At 40.9% G+C, this 20,000-nt stretch overlaps 1 protein-coding gene across 1 annotated transcript in view; it reads left to right on the top strand.

Moving 5' to 3' along the window:
- Positions 1 to 993: 993 nt before the first annotated feature.
- col4a4 (collagen, type IV, alpha 4) overlaps positions 994 to 20,000 on the top strand; it is an 88,522-nt gene continuing 69,515 nt past the window's right edge. Inside the window, exons 1-3 of the mRNA XM_044353777.1 lie at positions 994 to 1,105; positions 10,881 to 11,031; positions 11,443 to 11,485. Of these exons, the coding sequence (XP_044209712.1) occupies positions 10,985 to 11,031; positions 11,443 to 11,485 (90 nt within the window). The 5' untranslated portion in view covers positions 994 to 1,105; positions 10,881 to 10,984. The remainder of the gene's footprint in view (positions 1,106 to 10,880; positions 11,032 to 11,442; positions 11,486 to 20,000) is intronic.

The following is a 20,000-nucleotide window of genomic DNA, read 5'->3' as shown; positions in this document are numbered from 1 at the left end:
ACATATAGAAATATATAACCTTACATCATATACATCAATTCATACACATATAAAAATATTTAATGTTACATCAGCGGTATCACTCTGAAATCTCCAGGATGTGTCCAAATCAAACCAAAAGAGAAAATGCAGATATCACACTCACATGCAGAGAAAGCAGAATTAAATGCACAGCTAAACATTCATGAACCTGCTGTGAAGTTAAAATGTCAAACTTCACAATACAGGGAACACATACAACTCTAAAAGACATATTTGAAGACAAAACTTCAAACCTCGAGGAAACACATAAAACCTTCATGCACACATACATACAACCACAAAACAACTCAAACCATTTTAACAGAGATGCAGCCACAATCACAATCAATCGCTCTTCACCTTAAATATCTAACACAATGCATTGGAAGACTAAAACCCTGTAAATAACCATTGCTATTGCACAATCCATGCCCCCCCACATGAGTCCCTGACCTGTCCCACATTAGGCAGATCATACTGTCCCACTTTACAAACCATATTTCCTAAAGTGGGACGATGGAGAATCAGATTGAAATAACAGATATAAAGCATATTTACAGCATATTACATTATTTTTTGATGAACAAACATATCATAAACACATCCTGATAAAAAACTAGCAGGATTGTTTGATCGATAACAAATTTATACCCATCTAAACACTCTCCTCACATGGGTGCTTCCTGTTTGAAGACTGCGCCACCATAATCTATGATTGGATATTTGGGAAGTCATGTGATTTTGATCACATGACATCAAAGCTTGTGTTAACCCATAGTTTTATTGACTCTCATTTGTTTTAGGAAGACCCACACCCACTGGAACTTAGGTGTCCCACATTACAGCGATTCCCGCCATATATAAATATATACATTTACACATATTGCTGAATCTTTTATTTTGGAACGCGGAGTCTGCGGACCGGAAGTGCAGGCTGCAGGTGTTTGCTGCGGCTTCACAGGTGAGCAGAGCGGTGAGCTGCGCGGAGCTGCGGGGCTGCGGACTGATAAGCGGATAGACTTTCTCAGTGTTTCTTCTGATATGAAGACCGAGTGACGCTTCAGACGGAGCGCGAGACCTTCAGGTAAGACACCTGTCTTTGACTCACCTGAGCTGTTTGACGGATCAATTAGCAGCAGCTGCTGCTAAACAAGCGCTGATTGATCCTGATCAGCTGATCATTAACCTCTAATCAGCTGATCATTAACCTGCAACCAGTTGATAGTGATCCGTTAATTAGGCTACCTGTCAGGAGTCTGACGTCAGCTGTTAATTAACGTTAATGATCCGCTGATGAAGCTGCGGAGGAAGTAACGGAATACTTTTACTCAGCTGCTACTGCAGCACTGCAGTATGTGCATGAACAGTTCAGCTGGGAAAGTTCAGTAAACTTTGTGTCTTTGGTCAGAAAACTTTAATGTGTGTTCTTTATACTCACTTTATACATCAACCAGTACTGCGATCTTTGACTTCCCTTAAAGTACCACTGTGTAAAAATTCTCCGCTTCAAGTAGAAATCCTGCTTTCATGATGTAAAAGTTCTCATTTTGACACGGCGCTTTATTCTAACTGATGGCTGATATTTAAATATGCTTCTTCATTTATAAACACGTTGTATGTGATTTTCAAAGTGAAGCGTCAGATAAATGTTGCGCAGTTGAAGAAGAAAGTAGCTTGAAATTAAAGTACTTGAGCAAAGTGCAAGTACTTGTTCTTGAATCTTACTTACATTACTGGAGTAAATGTACTCAGTTACTTTCTACTGCTGTCGTTAACGGGGAGTTCAATCCTGTAACATGAATACACACATACATTATATTACATTACGTTACATTACATTATACGGTATTATATTACATTTATAATATACTATATTACTGTATATTATATTATATTGTATTATTTTATATTATATTACTTTATACTATTATATATTACATTGTATTAAGTTAATTAACCATGCATTTCAAGAATTTTATTCCAGTTTATATCAAGCTGAGTGCACAATACAAGAGCATAGCTTGGGTCATTTCTTGAAGAATGTCCCACTTCCTGTATTAGTGTAACTCAGAAGGATGAGTTGGAAACTCATCGATTTTTAAATGCTTTCTGGATGTGTTGTCTCTATTCTTGGTTAAGTTGTACTATGAAAATCAGTCAATGCCCTTGACAGTGCATACCGCCACAATATGTCTTCTTCCAAAACCTTGGACAGACCACCAGCTGATGAGCACTTTCCAACCTTTAAGTCTCCTAAACAACAATTATAAAGTATGAGAAAGTTATTCCATCTCTAGTGAATCTGGACCAGGTGGGTCAGCTAATAACATGAGGAGACTGCTTCAGGTAATGTTCAGTCCTGCGATCGAAATATTGCTGGATGCCGAGAAAACCTTTGACAGGATTGAACGGCCATATTAATTTAATATTTTAGCAAAATTTGAATTTGGTCCCCTCTGTATGAAATGGTTTGGAGCACTCTACCATGAACCAGTCTCCTCAGTCAGAAGCAACAACATTCTTTCTGATCCTCTCCATCTATATGGGAGGACACGGCAGTGGTGCCCAGTATCCCCTTTCATATTTATTTTAGCTTTTGAGCCCTTAGCCTGTGCTATTCGTGAAAATCGAGAAATAATGGCTATCTCAATGGGTGAGCGTCAGTTCAAAATTAACTCATACGCTGATGATATTCTATTGACTTTATCTGATCCACTGACCTCCACACCCAACATGTTAGAGATAATCAATTCATTTAGCTCATTTTCAGGTTATAAAATAAAATTGAATAAAAGTGAAGCCATCCCGCTAAATATTTTTACGCGTTCTGTTCATTTAGGCTCCGCCCCTTTTGTCTGGAAACCTGAAGGAATGAAATATTTACGCATAAATATCAGAACACCAATAAACAAGATCTTCTAATCCACTGGTCCAGGTTTACTAAGAACCATTAGGGATGATTTGAGAAGATGGACAAATATACTAGATATACTTGATATACTAAAAATGAATGTCCTCCCAAGATCCGCTTACATCATATACTCCATTCCTCTTCAAATCCCTCAATATTGGTTTTAAGAAATAAATACTACGTTCTCTCAATTTCTATGGAAAGATAAAAAACCTAGAATAAATCATAAGAAGATATCTATGCTGAGGAGCAAAGGTGGACTGGATGTGCCTGACCTGTATCTCTATTGATGGAGTTATGGAGGTACAGATAATCACAGAGCATAACAAATCTATTTCTCTAGCATCATTATGGTATTGTCCCAAAGCTATTGCAAGGTTGACTAATCCATTGATAGAATAGGTACCCTGGGTAGGGTTAGGGTCAGCAGGCACTAACCCATTGATCATCATACCCATGCAAGGTCATCAGACAGGTCAAATTGTGGAGGTCTATACCATAATTACATTTTCAGAAATGATAACAAAACTGTGGGAGCAAAACCTGAGTATCTCACTCACCCCAGCTGAGTGGGACAGAATTTGGAAGAACTCAGAATCAATGTCCAAATGTGTAAGATTTAGAGTAAAACAATTGAAAATACTGCACAGAGCATACATCACCCCCTCTAGACATAAAAGGATGGCTCAAACCCTGTCATTCTTGTGCTAGCATGGTTGTGGGTGCACTCTCTATGGTTCTGTCCAGCTGTGAAGGCCCTCTGGGATGTAGTCAGGGTCATACTTTCAAAGATCCTGAACATGGATGTAACTATTTCCATCTACATTCTTGCTGCACAATCAGCCCAATGGCATCGATTCTACATTTGCACATTGTAGCATTAGCATGCCTTGCAACAAAACGCATAATTCTCATGAACTGGAAAGTTAGGAAGGCCAATTGTTTTAACTTAAATAAATGGCTGGAGGACTTTCTAAACCTTATAAGTATGGAAGAAGCTGCATCATCCCTGTTATATCTTGATAGGGGAGCGAATGGCATATGGGAAACAATAAGGTCATTCCTGGACTCACAACATCTTGCCCTCTTCTCTTTGTAATTTAACAATGTTATTGTTGGACTCATAATATTCATTCCTGGTCTCAACCATTTTTCCTCTCCCTGTAATGTGATTTTTTTTTTAAAGTATATTTATATGTTGGAGCAAAGCATGTGTTGCTGTAATGTCATGCGCATGCATGTGTTCCTATGGGCACACTGTGGGCCCTATTTTAATGATCTAAAGCGCATGGTGCAAGTGCATTTCAGGTGTGTCCAAATCCACTTTTGCTAGTTTAACGGCGGGAAAAAATGTTCACAGCACCAGGCGCATGGTTCAAAAGGGTTGTCCTTAGTCTCTTAGTAATCATGGGTGTGTTTTTGGCGTAACATGCAATAAACCAATTAGAGTGTCGTCTCCCATTCCCCTTAAAAGCCAGGTGCGCTTGCACCTTGGCGGATTCCTATTATAATGGTGCATTTGCCAAGTAGTAAGAACGGACGCTTCTCTGCAGAGGAAACGGATCTGCTCGTGCACAAAGTGAAAGCGCACGATCCATAACGAGCACACTGCTGCTCCTGGACCCTCCAGTGGCCCCAGACCACCAGTTTAAGATCCTGTTCATTAATTGGTTGCGAATGTATTTTCTTTCAGTTTTTGAAAAGGTTTATTTGGTTTCTTTAAAATCGTTTTGTTCAGTCATGGCGTAACAGGTCAAATCAGCAGGGTTTTAATTGTTGAAAGTATGGAAACCTGATCACTGTACTCTCAAAATGTTAAAGAATATTTGTTAAATATTGTTCAGAAATTAAATCATTAATTTTAATCATGTAAAAAATCATCATACACAGTTATCAGGACTTGATCAGGTGCTGATCCTGCTGCTGGTATCAGATAGAAGCTTTCAAGATTTATTTCCTTCTTTAGTTTAATCATTGTTTTCATCTCATTTCTTTCCTCATGTATTGATGTAGCAGTAAAGTCAATCTGTGTCTGACACGTTGTTCATATCTGTTTGCTGGGTCTTGACAGACATCCTCAACCTGACGGGTCTGTTTTAACACCTCCGTGTTTTCATCCGTCATTACTGTGATTAGTTTATTCTGATAAATATTAGAACTAAGCATTATGACATGTATTTTTTTAAAATATGTTAATGTACACAATAATAATTTTTCACATTGTAATCATCTTATTTGTAAGGGTTTGCATGTCTGTGCGCTGCCGCGCATCCGTGTGTGTAACAAGCAGAGTTCGGCGTGTTGTGCAGCCGCCTGTGTAGCTGCATATTATTGTCTTGATAATGCACCTTAAAATAACAGTGAAACGCTGCGCCATTGACTTCAGACCAGGTTTTTGTTGTTCAATCGTGCATCCGCTTTCCACTGCCTCAAGATAGCAATGCGCCAACAATGTGCCTGACCACATCTCATTTTAAGACTATGGGCACTCTGATGGGCGCAAGTACATTTGCTATTTAAACAATGTGGGCGCTGGACAGGAAAACGTCAACTGCGTTGGTTTTAAACTAGCAAAGACATTTGTGTCGCGCTTGGAAACACATGCATAAAATAATTTAACACTCTAACCCTCCCCCTCCCTCCACTGGTTTGTCTTGTCTGTGCAATAGCCATGTCCTTGTTTTTATCATACTGTCTGTAATGGACAATCTATAATAAAATCAAAATGGAAAAAACATCATATCATATCATATCATATTTATTATTAAGGCCCGAGAAGAAGTGCCAATGATCCCTGGCAGGAAGGACGAGGAACCTATATGTTTTTGTTATTATTCTCCGTCGCCATTGTTTTTTTGGGGGCTTGCAATGCTCAAAAACTCACGAAAATTGGCACACACATAAGAAATGGTGAAAACTAGAAAGCCCTCTAGTGACTGGGCTCGGGCCTGGCCATCGGGTTCCATAACGCCCCCAAACACAGATCCATGTTGGGATAAAGTTAGTTGGATGCTTATGATGATGCATTGGGACTTTTCCTGCTAAATGGCCCAGCGAGCCCGTCGCAGGCCGCAGATTTTTTTTTTCTTGACCCTGAACGCAACACTGCTCTGTGCACTGTGACAGCCAGGCACGTTGGAAGTAGAGAGCAAGTCGAGACAGAGAGACAGAAAGAGTAACGTTAGTTGGCAGTTACACATCTCGTATGGCAGCAAGTGCATTTAGAGGCTAAATGACTTAGCAGCAAGATGGATGGTGGAAAAAAGAGGAAGGATGGAGCAGAGAGGCAAAGAGAGGAAAAAAGAAAGGTAAATTAATTCAACTCAATTTTATTTATATAGTGCCAAATCACAAGAATCTAGACTGAACTCTTTAATTTACAGAGACCCAATAATTCCCCCATGAGCCACACTTGGCGACAGCAGTAAGGAAAAACTCCCCTTTAACGGGTAGAAACCTCAAGCAGAGGTAGGCGCCATCTGCTTTGACCGGTTGGGTTGAGAGAGAAAGAAGGGAGGGGGGACAGAGAAGCAGAACAACAACAGCAACAACAACAACAACATACATGACTAGCAACAACAAACAGCAGCAACAGCAGGAGGGACATCCTCACTAAACGCGGCCCCTGGGGTTTCCTGCGAGATGAAAGCACAAAAACTCCGGGGAAGAAGCAAAGTTATTGACATGCATTGATGTTACATGAATGCATACAGATGGAGAGGAGGAGGAGGAGAGAGGAGCCCAGTGCATCATGGGAAGTCTCCCAGCAGTCTAGGCCTATAGCAGCATAACTAAGGGCTGATCCAAGGCGAGTCTGGTCGGCCCTAACTATAAGCTTTATCAAAAAGGAAAGTTTTAAGCCTACTCTTAAACATAGAGAGGGTGTCTGCACCCCGGACCCAATCTGGAAGATGGTTCCACAGGAGAGGAGCCTGATAGCTGAAGGCTCTGCCTCCCATTCTACTTTTAAAGACTGTAGGGACCACCAGTAAGCTGCATACTGGGAGTGCAGTGTTCTAGTGGGATAATACGGTATTATGAGCTCTTCAAGATATGATGGTGTCTGACCATTAAGGGCTTTGTAAGTTAGGAGAAGGATTTTAAATTCTATTCTAGATTTTACAGGAAGCCAATGCAGCGAAGCTAAAATGGGAGAAATGTGGTCTCTTTTTCTAGTTTTAGTCAGAACACGTGCAGCTGCATTCTGGACCAGCTGGAGAGTCTTTAGAGACTTGTTAGAGCAGCCTGATAATAAGGAATTACAATAATCCAGCCTAGAAGTAACAAATGCGTGAACTAGTTTTTCTGCATCTTTTAGGGACAGGATGTGCCTGATTTTTGTGATATTACGTAAGTGAAAAAAGGCAGTCCTTGAAATTTGATTTATGTGGGAGTTAAAGGACATATCCTGATCAAAGATAACTCCCAGATTCCTTACGGTGGTGCTGGAGGCCAGGGTAATGCCATCCAGAGTAGCTTTATCATTAGATAATGTGTTTCTAAGGTGTTTAGGGCCAAACACAATAACTTCAGTTTTATCTGAGTTTAGTAGCAGAAAATTGCAGGTCATCCAGGTCTTTATGTCGTTAAGGCATGCTTGGAGTTTGTTTAACTGATTGGTTTCATCAGGCTTCACTGATAAATATAATTGAGTATCATCTGCATAACAATGGAAATTTATGGAGTGTTTCCTAATAATATTACCTAAAGGAAGCATATATAAGGTGAATAGAATTGGTCCAAGTACAGAACCTTGTGGAACTCCGTGTCTAACTTTTGCCTTCACGGAGGATTCATCATTAACATGTACAAACTGAAATCGGTCTGATAAATAAGACTTAAACCAGCTTAATGCAGTTCCTTTAATGCCAATTAAATGTTCCAGTCTCTGCAAAAGGATTTGATGGTCAATTGTGTCAAATGCAGCACTAAGATCTAACAGGACAAGTATAGAGACAAATCCTTTGTCCGATGCAGTTAGGAGGTCATTAGTGACTTTCACCAGTGCTGTCTCTGTGCTATGATGCCTCTAAATCCTGACTGAAAATCCTCAAATAAACTATTGTTATGTAGAAAGTCACATAACTGATTAGAGACTGCTTTCTCAAGGATCTTAGAGAGAAATGGAAGGTTAGATATAGGTCTATAATTGGCTAAAACACCTGAATCAAGAGTAGGCTTCTTAAGAAGAGGTTTAATTACAGCTACTTTAAAGGACTGTGGTACATAGCCTGTTACTAAAGACAGATTGATCATATCTAGTAAAGAAGTGCTCACTAAGGGTAAGGCTTCCTTAAGCAGCCTAGTTGGGATGGGGTCTAAGAGACAGGTTGATGGTTTAGATGAACAAATCATTGAAGTTAGTTCAGACAAGTCTACTGGAGAAAAACAGTCCAAATATATGTCAGGATTTACAGCTGTTTCTAAGGTTCCTGTGTTTGGGGAGAGAACGGTGCCTGTTGAGGGCAGGAGGTGGTTAATTTTGTCTCTAATAGTTAGAATTTTATCATTAAAGAAGCTCATAAAGTCGTTACTACTGAGAGCTATAGGAATACATGGATCAGTAGAGTTATGACTCTTTGTCAGCCAAAGTGCTGAAAAGGAACCTAGGGCAGTTTTTATTCTCTTCTATTAATGCTGAGTAATAGGCGGCTCTGGCATTACAGAGGGCCTTCCTATATGTTTTAACACTATCTTGCCGTGAGATTCTTCCATGTAATAAAGTACATTTATTACATGGAAGACAGATTGATCATATACAATACAGCAATTAAAAAAATAATGAAGCCTTGAACCAGGTATGAACGGGCCTGTAGCACAGGAGCCGCTCCCTGGACCTGAGCCTGCTCTCACTATGTACAAGTACAGATGAACTACATGACCACGTTTTAATGGGCACAAGTCAGGCACAGCCTGCGCTCGTCTCACATTCATCACCATTCACTCTCACAGGTCAAATATAAACTAGATCTCTGTTAACATGTTAACATCAACACTAAAAATATAGTGTAAAGTACATTTATTACATGTAACATTGTCACTAAAGGAGGCAGAGGAATAGCTAAACATATGACACACAAAGCAAGAGACAGAGAGAGAGTGAGAGCGAGAGAGAGAAACCATTGCTAATTGCTAAGCTAAACTGCTAAGGTAAAGCAGCTAGCAGACACTCATTTGCACACTGATGGCGCAGCCTTCGGGAGCAATGTGGGCTTCAGCATCTTGCTCAAGGACACTTCAACATGCAGACTGGAGGAGCCAGGGATCGAACCGCTGGCCTTCTGATTAGTAGATGACCCGCTCCACCTCCTGAACCACAGCCACCGCGTTTCATATAATGCAATATAGTAGATTAGATTAGATTAGATTAGATTAGATTAGATTAGATTAGATTATACTATACTATACTATATTATACAACACGTGGCTCTGACCAAGCAATCTGATTGGTCAACTAGACATTTAGAACGTGCTCAAATCAGCATGACAGCACACCTAGCCACGCTCAAATGAAAAAGCCTCATCGCTAGAAATATTACTCCGCCATTCATTAGACCTACAGACCGTGACGTCGCACTGACAACAACGGTCCTTTCTGGGTAGACGACTGGTGGTTGATGTGAATTGCGGAGATATGTGAACTTGGCAAACTTGTTTTTTTCTGTTGTCATTTTCAGCCGTAACTGTAACGTTTGAAGATATATAATTAAACATGGTGGTCCGACCTATCTGACGTTTCTGCTGCCGTTATTTTATGTACTGTGTTGCTTTGCCAGTGTCTTTTGTTTGTTTTGTTTTGTGGGGAGATCTGCGGTGAAAACCCGGAGCAGAGTTTTGAGTTGTCTTTCTTTTATGTTTGTGAAACTGGATTGGACTGAACTGATTAGGGGTTATAGGGAAAACAAAACGGACCCTTTACTGAGTGGATTGAACTCTGAAACTGTGGGACAAGTTACACTCACACACACACATACAAAACCTGAACCCTCCTTCACTCTTCATCGTTACCTGGCACCCCCATTCACAGAAAAACTTTCATTTTCCCTTCAGATGAGAGTTTATCTCAGCTTCCACTCCAGCATCCTCCATGTGTTGTGTTGTGCTACGGCACTACTAGCTGAAAACTGTATGTGAAGTTTGCGGATGTACTAGTTAAATCTGTCCATGGAAAATTTATTTTTTCAGCAGACATCTTAGTTACAACAAGATTGAGCTAGCAAAGCAGTTCTTTTGTTTATATATTTATTCAGTTTGGGGAATCCCATGATCCCTAGAAAGCATTAGCTGAAGTTGGCTAGCTGAGTCAACAGGGACTAGAAATTGTCTCTGTTGCTAGGTCGTTTATAAGGATCGGTCTACTTGCTGGAGTAGTAAACTAGGCTTCATTACATAGGATTCTACTGACGTGAGTGATTGTTTTCCAGGTTTTAGTCATACCCCATGTATTTCCATGGAAATTCGCAATATGAATACATTTTGTTTATATCTTTTATTTTGTTGGTAAATGTTGTATAATCGCAATATCACACTCGAGGGGGTGCTTACACTTCAGTGATGCTTACAGAACTTGGCGCAAGCGTCTCGTTCCTGACCACATCACTGTTGTGCCAGCAATGACGGTAAAGCATACCCTCTCATGTAATATTGCTTAATTACATTATAGTATGTTATATTATATTATAGTATATCATATAATATTACATTACAATACCTAACACTCATTAAATGAAGTCAGTTAGAAACATGTTAATAGATGTTAAAAGATTTCTGATTATCAGCCAAAATACTTGTTTGTTTGTTTGTTTGTTTATGACATCATGTTAGACAGACAGAACCGTGATGATTTTAATGACTACTCAAAGGATGAATTAGTGTTTGCTGTAGCGCCCCCTTCAGGACAAACTGTCATGAACTCTGATATATTAGTATTTCTTTGTTTCCTCTGCAGGAGGACGAGCAGCGTCGCAGCAGCGCAGCGTCATCATTGGCTGAGAACCAGCTGGAGGCGGAGTCAGATAGCGTGGGCGGGACTTCCTCTGAGCAGTGGACAAGATGCTGCTGACATCCTGCTACGCGCCCTGGAGCAACACCTGGCTCTGGTAAACAAACAGACAAATAAACACAAACAAACCAACCAACAGATAAACAAACAAACAGACAAACAAATGGACAACAAACTAACAAATAACAAACATACAAATAAACAGACAAACATGTAATAGACACATGTAATAAATACATAAACACATGTAATAAACAAACAAGTGTTATACAGTGAACAAATAAACATATGTAATAATACATAAATATGTAATAAACAATTAAACATGTAGTAAATAAAGGTTAGGATGACCCAGCTTGAGAACACATTAAAACAACAAATCAACATGTAAACACGTAGAATAGCTGTTAGAACCTTTCACCCTGCAGGATCTAAACTCAGCTGATTGATCAGTGATCAGTAATTGGTGGGGATGTCTACACTGACTCACCTGTCTGTTTCCCCTCAGGTGTGTCCTGGTGCTCTTGACAGCTTCACCAGCAGTTCATGGGGTGAGTTCCTTTATTTTGCCTTCCTGTGGACGGCTTTGAACCAAATGTATTTACATGTGCATGAGTATTGAACCCAAGTCTTTGGAAATTGCTCTCTAGAGCCTTAAGAGTTATTATAAAATGTTGTCAGATCACCTGTCGGCACCTGTCAATTAGTGCCTGGTTGTGTATAAACATGAGCTATGAACTCAGTAAACCAAACTAAACATTAACAGCTGCAGCCTAAGTAACATCTCACTTATTAACTGTATATTAACAGCAATGTGAAGTATGAAAGATTAAAAGGGAATAAATGCAGCATTTCTTAAACATTTCATGCTCTACACAGATCAGCAGGTTCTTATTTAAACTACAATACTAACCTGTGAGGAGCAGAAAGCTGAATGCTGTCAGCCTATAAAACTGTTTCATAGGATCCTGGTTATCAATTTTTCAGAGGATCCTGCTTTTGTGTTGCACCTGATCCTGGTGTTGAGAAACCTGGATCTGCTACCTGGAGTAGTCTGATAGAAACCAGGACATTGAGGCCTGTAAACCCCTGATCCTGGTTCCTCATCATCCTCTGTTGGCTGAGATGCACATAGATGATTAGAGACCTGCATCCTGTTAGAATCATGTAAACATGAATAACCAGGTTTTTCATGTTCATGACATTTTCATCGCAGCGACGCAATCTGACAAGCCAGCCTGTGCACAAGCATACATTCTCCTCAATCTGGCGGGACCAGAGGCCACTAAAAGTGATCAGCCTTTTGTGTGCACAGGAGAAATGAAAGAGCCTGGCCAGGGAGGGCACATCCTCTTTCCCATGGAATCCAAAGAGAATCCTGAATGCCTCAAGAGAAAATTTCAAGAAATATGCAACCCTCAAACCAATGTTACTATGGAAAGACACAAGTTCAACACACGTCAGCAGAGGACTGGTGAGACAATTGAATCATATGTCAGTGATTTAAGGATCTAAGCAAAAAGCTGCAATTTTGGAGATCTCTACGAGGAGTTTATTGGAGATAGACTGGTATGTGGCATTAATAATGACAATTTGAGAAAGGTTCTCCTGCGTGATAGTGATTTGACATTAGCTAAGGCTATCTCCATGTGACAAATCCATGAGATGACTGAGGAACACAACAAAACACTGGCTTCTCTGCAGCACTCAGTGACAAATGTTGATGCAGTCCAGGCTAGGTTCATGAGAAAACAAAAGCATGAGATAAAAATGGAAAACAGAAAAAAGAAAAAAAAAAATGGGATGCAGTGCATTGCCAACTGCACAACTGTGGAGGTAGTCATGCAGCTAAGAGAGACAAATGCCCAGCTTTTGGTCAAGAGTGCCATGCCTGCAAAAAAAGGAATCATTTTAAAAACGTTGCTCCAAGTCCAAACAACAGTCCTACAACGGGCAGAGACCTAGGACAGATGAAATGGAATAACACTGCAAATGAGTGTTGATTCAACTGATGCACAGATAGAAGAAAATGATGAAGCTTTTGTCAAAGTGCAAATTAATGGCACTCCAGTTGAAATGAAAGTTGACAAGTGCAATGTTTTGTTGAAAAGGGTATTTGAGCAAGTAAAAAATGAAGAACAAATAAGAGCATGCATTAAATTCACAAACCTTGTTGCGTTCGGGGGCAGTAAAATCAAAACTCTTGGTATGATTAAGTTGCAGTGCCACCAAAGGGACAGCCATACACGTTGCCATTATACATTGTTCAAGATGTTCTGCCACTGCTTAGTTACATGCATGCAGGCAAATTGGACTTGTCTCATTCAGTAAAGACGTTTACCAGTTAAGCCCCACTGATGATGATCTGTCCCATCAAATTCAAACAGAATACAGCATTCTCTTCACTGATGAGCTTGGAAAGGTACCCGTAACCTATTCCATGATACATCACCCAGATGTGAGACCTGTTGTTTGTCCTGCATATGGCGTTCCTGTGGCTATGAAAGACAGAGTCAAATCTGAGCTGGACAGGATGCAGGAATTGGGTGTCATCACTCCTGTCTCTGGGTGTCATCTATGGTTGTCACTAACAAAAAGGACAAACAGGAAATCAGCGTCTGTATCAATTAAAGAGACCTAAACACTGCTTTGAAAAGGCAACATCACCCTACGTGTACTGTGGAGGAAGTGGCTGCACAGCTGTCAAATGCAACTGTGTTTTCCATCTTAGATGCAAAGAACTCTTTTTGGCAGATTTCATGTGACCACACATCATTGATGCTGACCACATTTAGCACTTCTTTTGGTTGCTACGGGTTTCTACAGATGCCATCATAATTGATGACATAATCATCGGAGGTAAAAATGTTGAAGAACATTATGCCAACTTGAGAAAAGTGCTCAGTCATGCCAGAGGTGAACTTAATGCTCTCAAGTGCAGGTTCTGGCTGAACCAGGCCACAAGTGAAGGCCTCAAAGCCAACCCCACCAAAGCAAAAGCAATAGTGAAATGCCAGTGCCAGCAGACGTCCCAGCTCTGCAAAGATTTCTAGAGATGGTCAACTACCTTGGAAATTTCATTCCAAACTAAAGTCAGCTGACGGCTCCACTGTGACAACTCACACACAAAGACACTGAAGGGACTTGGCATGAACAGCAGCAAAATCCTCATGGACACTAACTGAGACAGAAACCAGATATGCTCAAATCCAAAACGGGCTACGTTGTTTGCATGTTCAAAATTCAATGATTATATATACCATACTGAAAAAGCCCATACACGCAGCACTGGCAAGACTACAAAGGATGATGTTAAGACTTGATAATAACAGTATCACTCTCATGTACAAAAGTGGAAAACAAATGCACCTGACACTCTGTCTCAAGCTCCCACAGTTCAGCAAGCTGATGAGGAGGACGGTTTTGATGTGAAGACAGTCAACTACATGTCCTCTTCTCTCTTTAAAGAGTTAAGGAGACACACAGAAACTGACAAAAGCCTGCAGACACTCAGCACTATCATCAGACATGAATTGCCCAGCAAACAGCATAATCTTCCACATGCCATTCATCCTTATATTCCTTTCAGAGATGAACTAACTATTGAAGACTACAAAAGGAGTACATCAGCATCATGCACAGAGGGCATTTTGTTGCAGAAGCTACTAAACAGAGAGCAAGAGGCATATTATATAGAGATTTCTGGCCTACATTAACAGACAACATCAACAAAGAGATACAGTTATGCACTGTGTGTAACAGCACAAAATCACACCAGCAGAAAGAATCCCTCAGCTACATTCAATTCCAGACCTGCTTTGGCCGACTGTGGCAACAGACATCTTTGAATAGTGCAGTCAATAGTACTTAGTGCTAGTGGACTCATATTCAGGCTGGTTTTACCTGCTTCATGACGCTACCTCAGTAACACTCATCTCAATCAGACACTTTTCAGTTCATGGAGCACCACACACCCCCAGACAGCGCCAGACAGTTTTCAAGCCAGCGCTTTAAAGACTTTGCCGCACAGTGTTACTTCACTCATGTTACCAGCAACCCAGAGTATCCCCAATCTAATGGGTTAGCTGAAAAAGCTGTCTGCAGTGCCAAGCAACTCAAGGAGAAATCGCACAGAGACAGAACTGATGTTTTTCTCAACCTCTAAATCTCAGAAATGTGCCACGTGACACAAGGCTAAGATCTCCTGCACAGAGACTAATATCAAGGCAAACACATAGTACTCCCCCGATCTCAAGGAAGCTGCTTGAACCACTGTACGCGTAGACCATCGGAGGTAAAAGCCCAGCGTCACAATAAGAGACTGTCGCAAAAGTTGTGCTATGACAGATCAAGCCGTCCACTTCAGCCTCTGATGGAAGGGCAGGTTGTCAGGTTGCAGACCCCACAAGGTTAAAACTGGATGAGAAAGGAGATTTGCAAGGAGCCCAGATCTTATCTCATTCAAGGAAATCTGTACAGGAGAAATCACCAAAACATTTTGTCTGTAGTCGAGCCTGCCCTAGCACAGCTCAATGTAAGTGACACTGACCACCAGGATACTGGACTTTGGTCAAAATAATATAACACTCTCACAAGAGATAGACAGGAAATGATGGACACTGAGCAGTTCCAGGTTGAGGTGCCTCTGGCAAACCTACCCTCAAACACTTCACTGAAAGTCTCTACAAGACACGCTCAGGTTATGCTAGCAAGCTAAATCCCAAATACAGAGACTGAATTCACTTGTCAGTTAAATATACATAAGCACATTGTTCAGGTTAATTCATAAGTGTACTAAGAGCTGTCAATCAGGTGTTCAAGTCAATATATCAAGTATGTCTTCTATGTTGTGACCTCAGTTTTCTGTTTCACAGTGTGTATATTTGTTTGGCTATAATAACTGATATATGGTTGTCATATCCGTTGCTGAATATATTTGCTGTTACTTGCTGGTGTCCTGTTAGTTCTGGTTAGTGTCACTGCTGCCATGTTTGTTATGTTGCATCCTCGATATCATGGTCGATAAACCAGACATGTTTGCCTTATTCATGCAAACATCCAGCACTGCTGATCCTTATTTATCCTGTCACAGTTATTGATACTGGTGATCGCAGTTATTGATCGTGGTGATCACAATTATTGATCATGGTAGGTTAACAGAGTTATTGATCCTGGTTATCACAGTCTTAATTATAGGGTCAATTATGCTCTTGAGGGATTTTAAGTCTAGTGAACATCATTTCTTATTCACCCAACAGGAAAACTTCTTCAATCTCAAAACAAAAGCATGAAAACAGGGTTTGTATGTTTGTTTGTCTGCATGTAATATGACGAGCTGTGAAACTTTGAGCCGGACTCAACTCACAGCTCACACGTTCACAGTTAAACTCTGGTGTTTTGTGTTTAAGATTGAGATGTACTGATGAGGGGCAGATGGAGGGATGATGGGGGATATATGGAGGACAGAAGGAGGGATGATGGAGGACAGATGGAGTATAAATGAAAGATACATGGAGGACAATTGGAGGGATGATTGAGGATAGATGGAGTATAGATGGAGGACAGATGGAGGGATGATAGAGTATAGATAAGGACAGATGGAAGGATGATGGAGGATAGATGTAGGACAGATGGAGGGATGATGGAGTATAGATGGAGGGCAGATGGAGGGCTGATGGAGTATAGATGGAGGGCAGATGGAGGGATGATGGAGGATAGATGGAGGACAGATGTAGGACACAGAGCTGTTGTGAGGGCAGACAGCTACAGAACATTAGTCCTGACAGCAGATAGAGCGATAGCCACATTCCTGCTGCTGATAGCCACGCCTGACTGCTAACCCCGTTTACACAACGCCACAGGAATGTAGCCTGCAACACAAACACTGCTGCATGCTGGGAAACTCTCCGTCTGGGGCCCACAGTGTCAAAAAACACTCAGATACTGAAGATCTATAAAGAGTGACAGTCAGTGTCTATACATGAAAAGTGACAGTTCGTGTGGATATATAAAGAGTTACAGTTCGTGTGGATATATAAAGAGTTACAGTTCGTGTGGATATATAGTGCTACTTGAAAGTTTGTGAACTCTTTAGAAATTGCTCTATTTCTGCATAAATGTGACCTAAAACGTGATCAGATTTCCTTGCAACTCCTAAAACTAGATAAAGAGACTTCAGTCAAACAAATGAGACAAAAACCTTACACTAGTTTGTTTATTTATTGAGGAAAATGATCCAATGTTATATGTTTGTGTGAGGCATAAGTATGTGAACCTCTAGGATTATGAATACATTTGAAGGTGAAATTACAGTCGGGAGATTCAATCAATGGGATGACAATCCAGTGTGAGTCTGGGAGGCCCTGCCTTATTATAAGAAGAGAAATCTGGGTCTTCACTGTCAAACTCTGAGCTTCACAGGTTTGTGGAAGTGTGTCATGGCTCAAACAAAGGAGATTTCTGAGGACCTTAGAAGAAGAGTTGTTGATGCTCACCAGGCTGGAAAAGGTTACAAAACCATTTCTAAAGAGTTTGGACTCCACCAGTCGACTGTCAGACAGACATCCAACACCATTGTTTCCCTCCCCAGGAGTGGTCTAACAACAAAGATCACACCAAGAGCAGGTGTGTAATAGTTCAGGAGGCCATGAGGGACCCCAGGGTAACATCAAGGAAACTAAAGGTCTCTCTTGCAGTGGCTACAGTCCATGTTAATGAGTCCACCATCAGGAGAACATTGAACATCAATGGTGTTCATGGCAGAGTTATAAGGAGAAACCCACTACTCTCCAAACAGAACATTGCTGCCGTCTATGGTTCACTGAAGACCACGTGGAGCCAGAAGGTGATTGGAACAATGTTCTGTGGATGGATGAGACCAAAATCAAACTTTTCGGCTTGAATGAGAAGCGTTATGTTTGGTGATGAGCAAACACTGCATTCCAGCGTAAGAACCTGAATCCATCTGTGAAACATGGTGGTGGTGGTATCATGGTTTGGGCTGCTTTGCTGCCTCTGAACCAGGACAGCTTGCAATCATTGAAGGAGCTGTGAGTTCTGAGTCGTACCAGCAAATTCTACAGGAAAATGTCAAGATATCCGTCTGTGAACTGAAGCTCAACAGAAAGTGGGTCATGCAGTAAGACAATGACACTAAACGACAAGTCGTTCTACCAAAGAACGGTTAAAACAGAAGAAAGTCTTGACCTTAATCCTATGAAATACTGTAGAAGGACCTGAAGCAGACAGTTCATGTTGAGAAGCCCACCAACATCCCTGAGTTGAAACTGTTCTGTGAGGAGGAACGGGCTAAAATTCCTCCAAGCTGATGTGCAGAGCTGATAAACAGTTACTGGAAACATTTGGTTGAAGTTATTGCTGCAAAAGGGGGTCACACCAGTTACTGAAAGCAAGGGTTCACATACTTCTGCCTCCCACAAATATGTAACATTGATAAGATAATTTTCCTCAATAAATAAATTAATAAGTATAATGTTTTTGTCTCATTTGTTTAATTGGGTTCCCTTTAGTTGTAGGATTTATGTGGCATTTAGTGAGGATATATAAAGACTGACAGAGTGGATATATGAAAAATATACAGATGTGTTTTAATTTAAGACATACATAATAAACATTCATGTTTTACTAAAAGTTTTACATTATAAACACTGTGTGTTACATTGTAAACACATGTGTTCTAATATACATTATACATTCTAAACACATGTACTTTTTTATATAAGCGTGTCTCTGGCTCAGTAGGTAGAGCAGGTTGTCCAGTAATCAGAAGATTGGCGGTTTAATCCCCAGTTCCTCCAGTCCTGATATGAAGATTCTGATACTGAACCCCAATGTGCTCCCGCTGGTTGGTGTGTGAGTGTGTGTGTGAACGTCTTGATGAGCACGTTGGCACCTTGCATGGCGACGTTTACCATCAACATATGAATGGATGTGAATGAGTGATAGTTGACCTACATTGTAAAACAATTTGAGTGATCAAAAGACTAGAAATGTGCTAAATAAATGCAGCCTATTTACCATTTATATGGCGTTCATTATAAACACATTTTATAAGTTGTTATCAACACGTGTTTTAATTTAAGGTGTACATTATAAACATTTGTGATTTGGACTTTGCAGCAGAAGTTGGTGGTTCATGGAGAGCAGAGTTTAAAGCTGTGATCGTCTGATTCATATCTGATGAACAGAAGCTGCTTCACATCTGTGCTCATTCAGACTGTTCAAAGAGTGTGTGAGTCAGAAAAAATGAAGCATGATTGTCACTGATGTTATCTGACACACACACACACACACACACACACAGTCAGCTGTCTGCTTCCTGAGAATCTCGGAGATGCTTGTCGGTCTTTGGAGAGTGTTTACATTCCTCACTGTCTGAACACAGAGCAGAAAATACACCCCAAAACACAAAATTATCTCTGCTGAAGTCTGAACAATGGGGCAGAATATACACCTTCCTCCTCTTAAATCATGGTTCACCAGAACCTCTCTGAACTCCTTCTAAACCTGAGTTTGTGCTTCAGTGACGTCAGAAGCTGCAGTCCTTCTGACCTCCTGGTACCTGTCTGCCTCTTTAGGAGTCACCTGAAATTACTCCCTCACCACCACGACAAGCACCACAGACCCTCTGGCTACAGCTCCAAGTGACTGCTTCCACAATTCTGCAGACAGTTTATTCAGACTTCATGTCCTTAGCTTCCCCAAGATGCAGGAAAAAGATCCCCGGAGTTGTGAGCTGAAGACCTTGTGGACAGTCAGATGTTCTCAGTTCACCCTCACTACCTGTTTTGGTTTATCGTGCTCACCACCAGGTGGTGCTCAGCTCTGCTCCTATCTGTAGTGTCGAAAGCCGCGTTCAGACCAAATCCAGCAGTGTGTGAAAACTGCAGCCCTCCCAATGAGGGGTGTGCGTTTACGCTGTGGGGGTGGGGACTGCATAGGGCTCAGCAAAAAAACGCAGCAGCCTTCCGGCAAAAAGTTGAATCAAGATCAACTTCTGCCTAAACGCAATCTGACATCATGCTGTGTTGGCCAATTACATACATG

This window comes from Thunnus albacares, chromosome 6, assembly GCF_914725855.1.
Source record: "Thunnus albacares chromosome 6, fThuAlb1.1, whole genome shotgun sequence".
Classification (NCBI taxonomy): domain Eukaryota; kingdom Metazoa; phylum Chordata; class Actinopteri; order Scombriformes; family Scombridae; genus Thunnus; species Thunnus albacares.
This window is presented reverse-complemented; position numbering and strand designations above follow the sequence as displayed.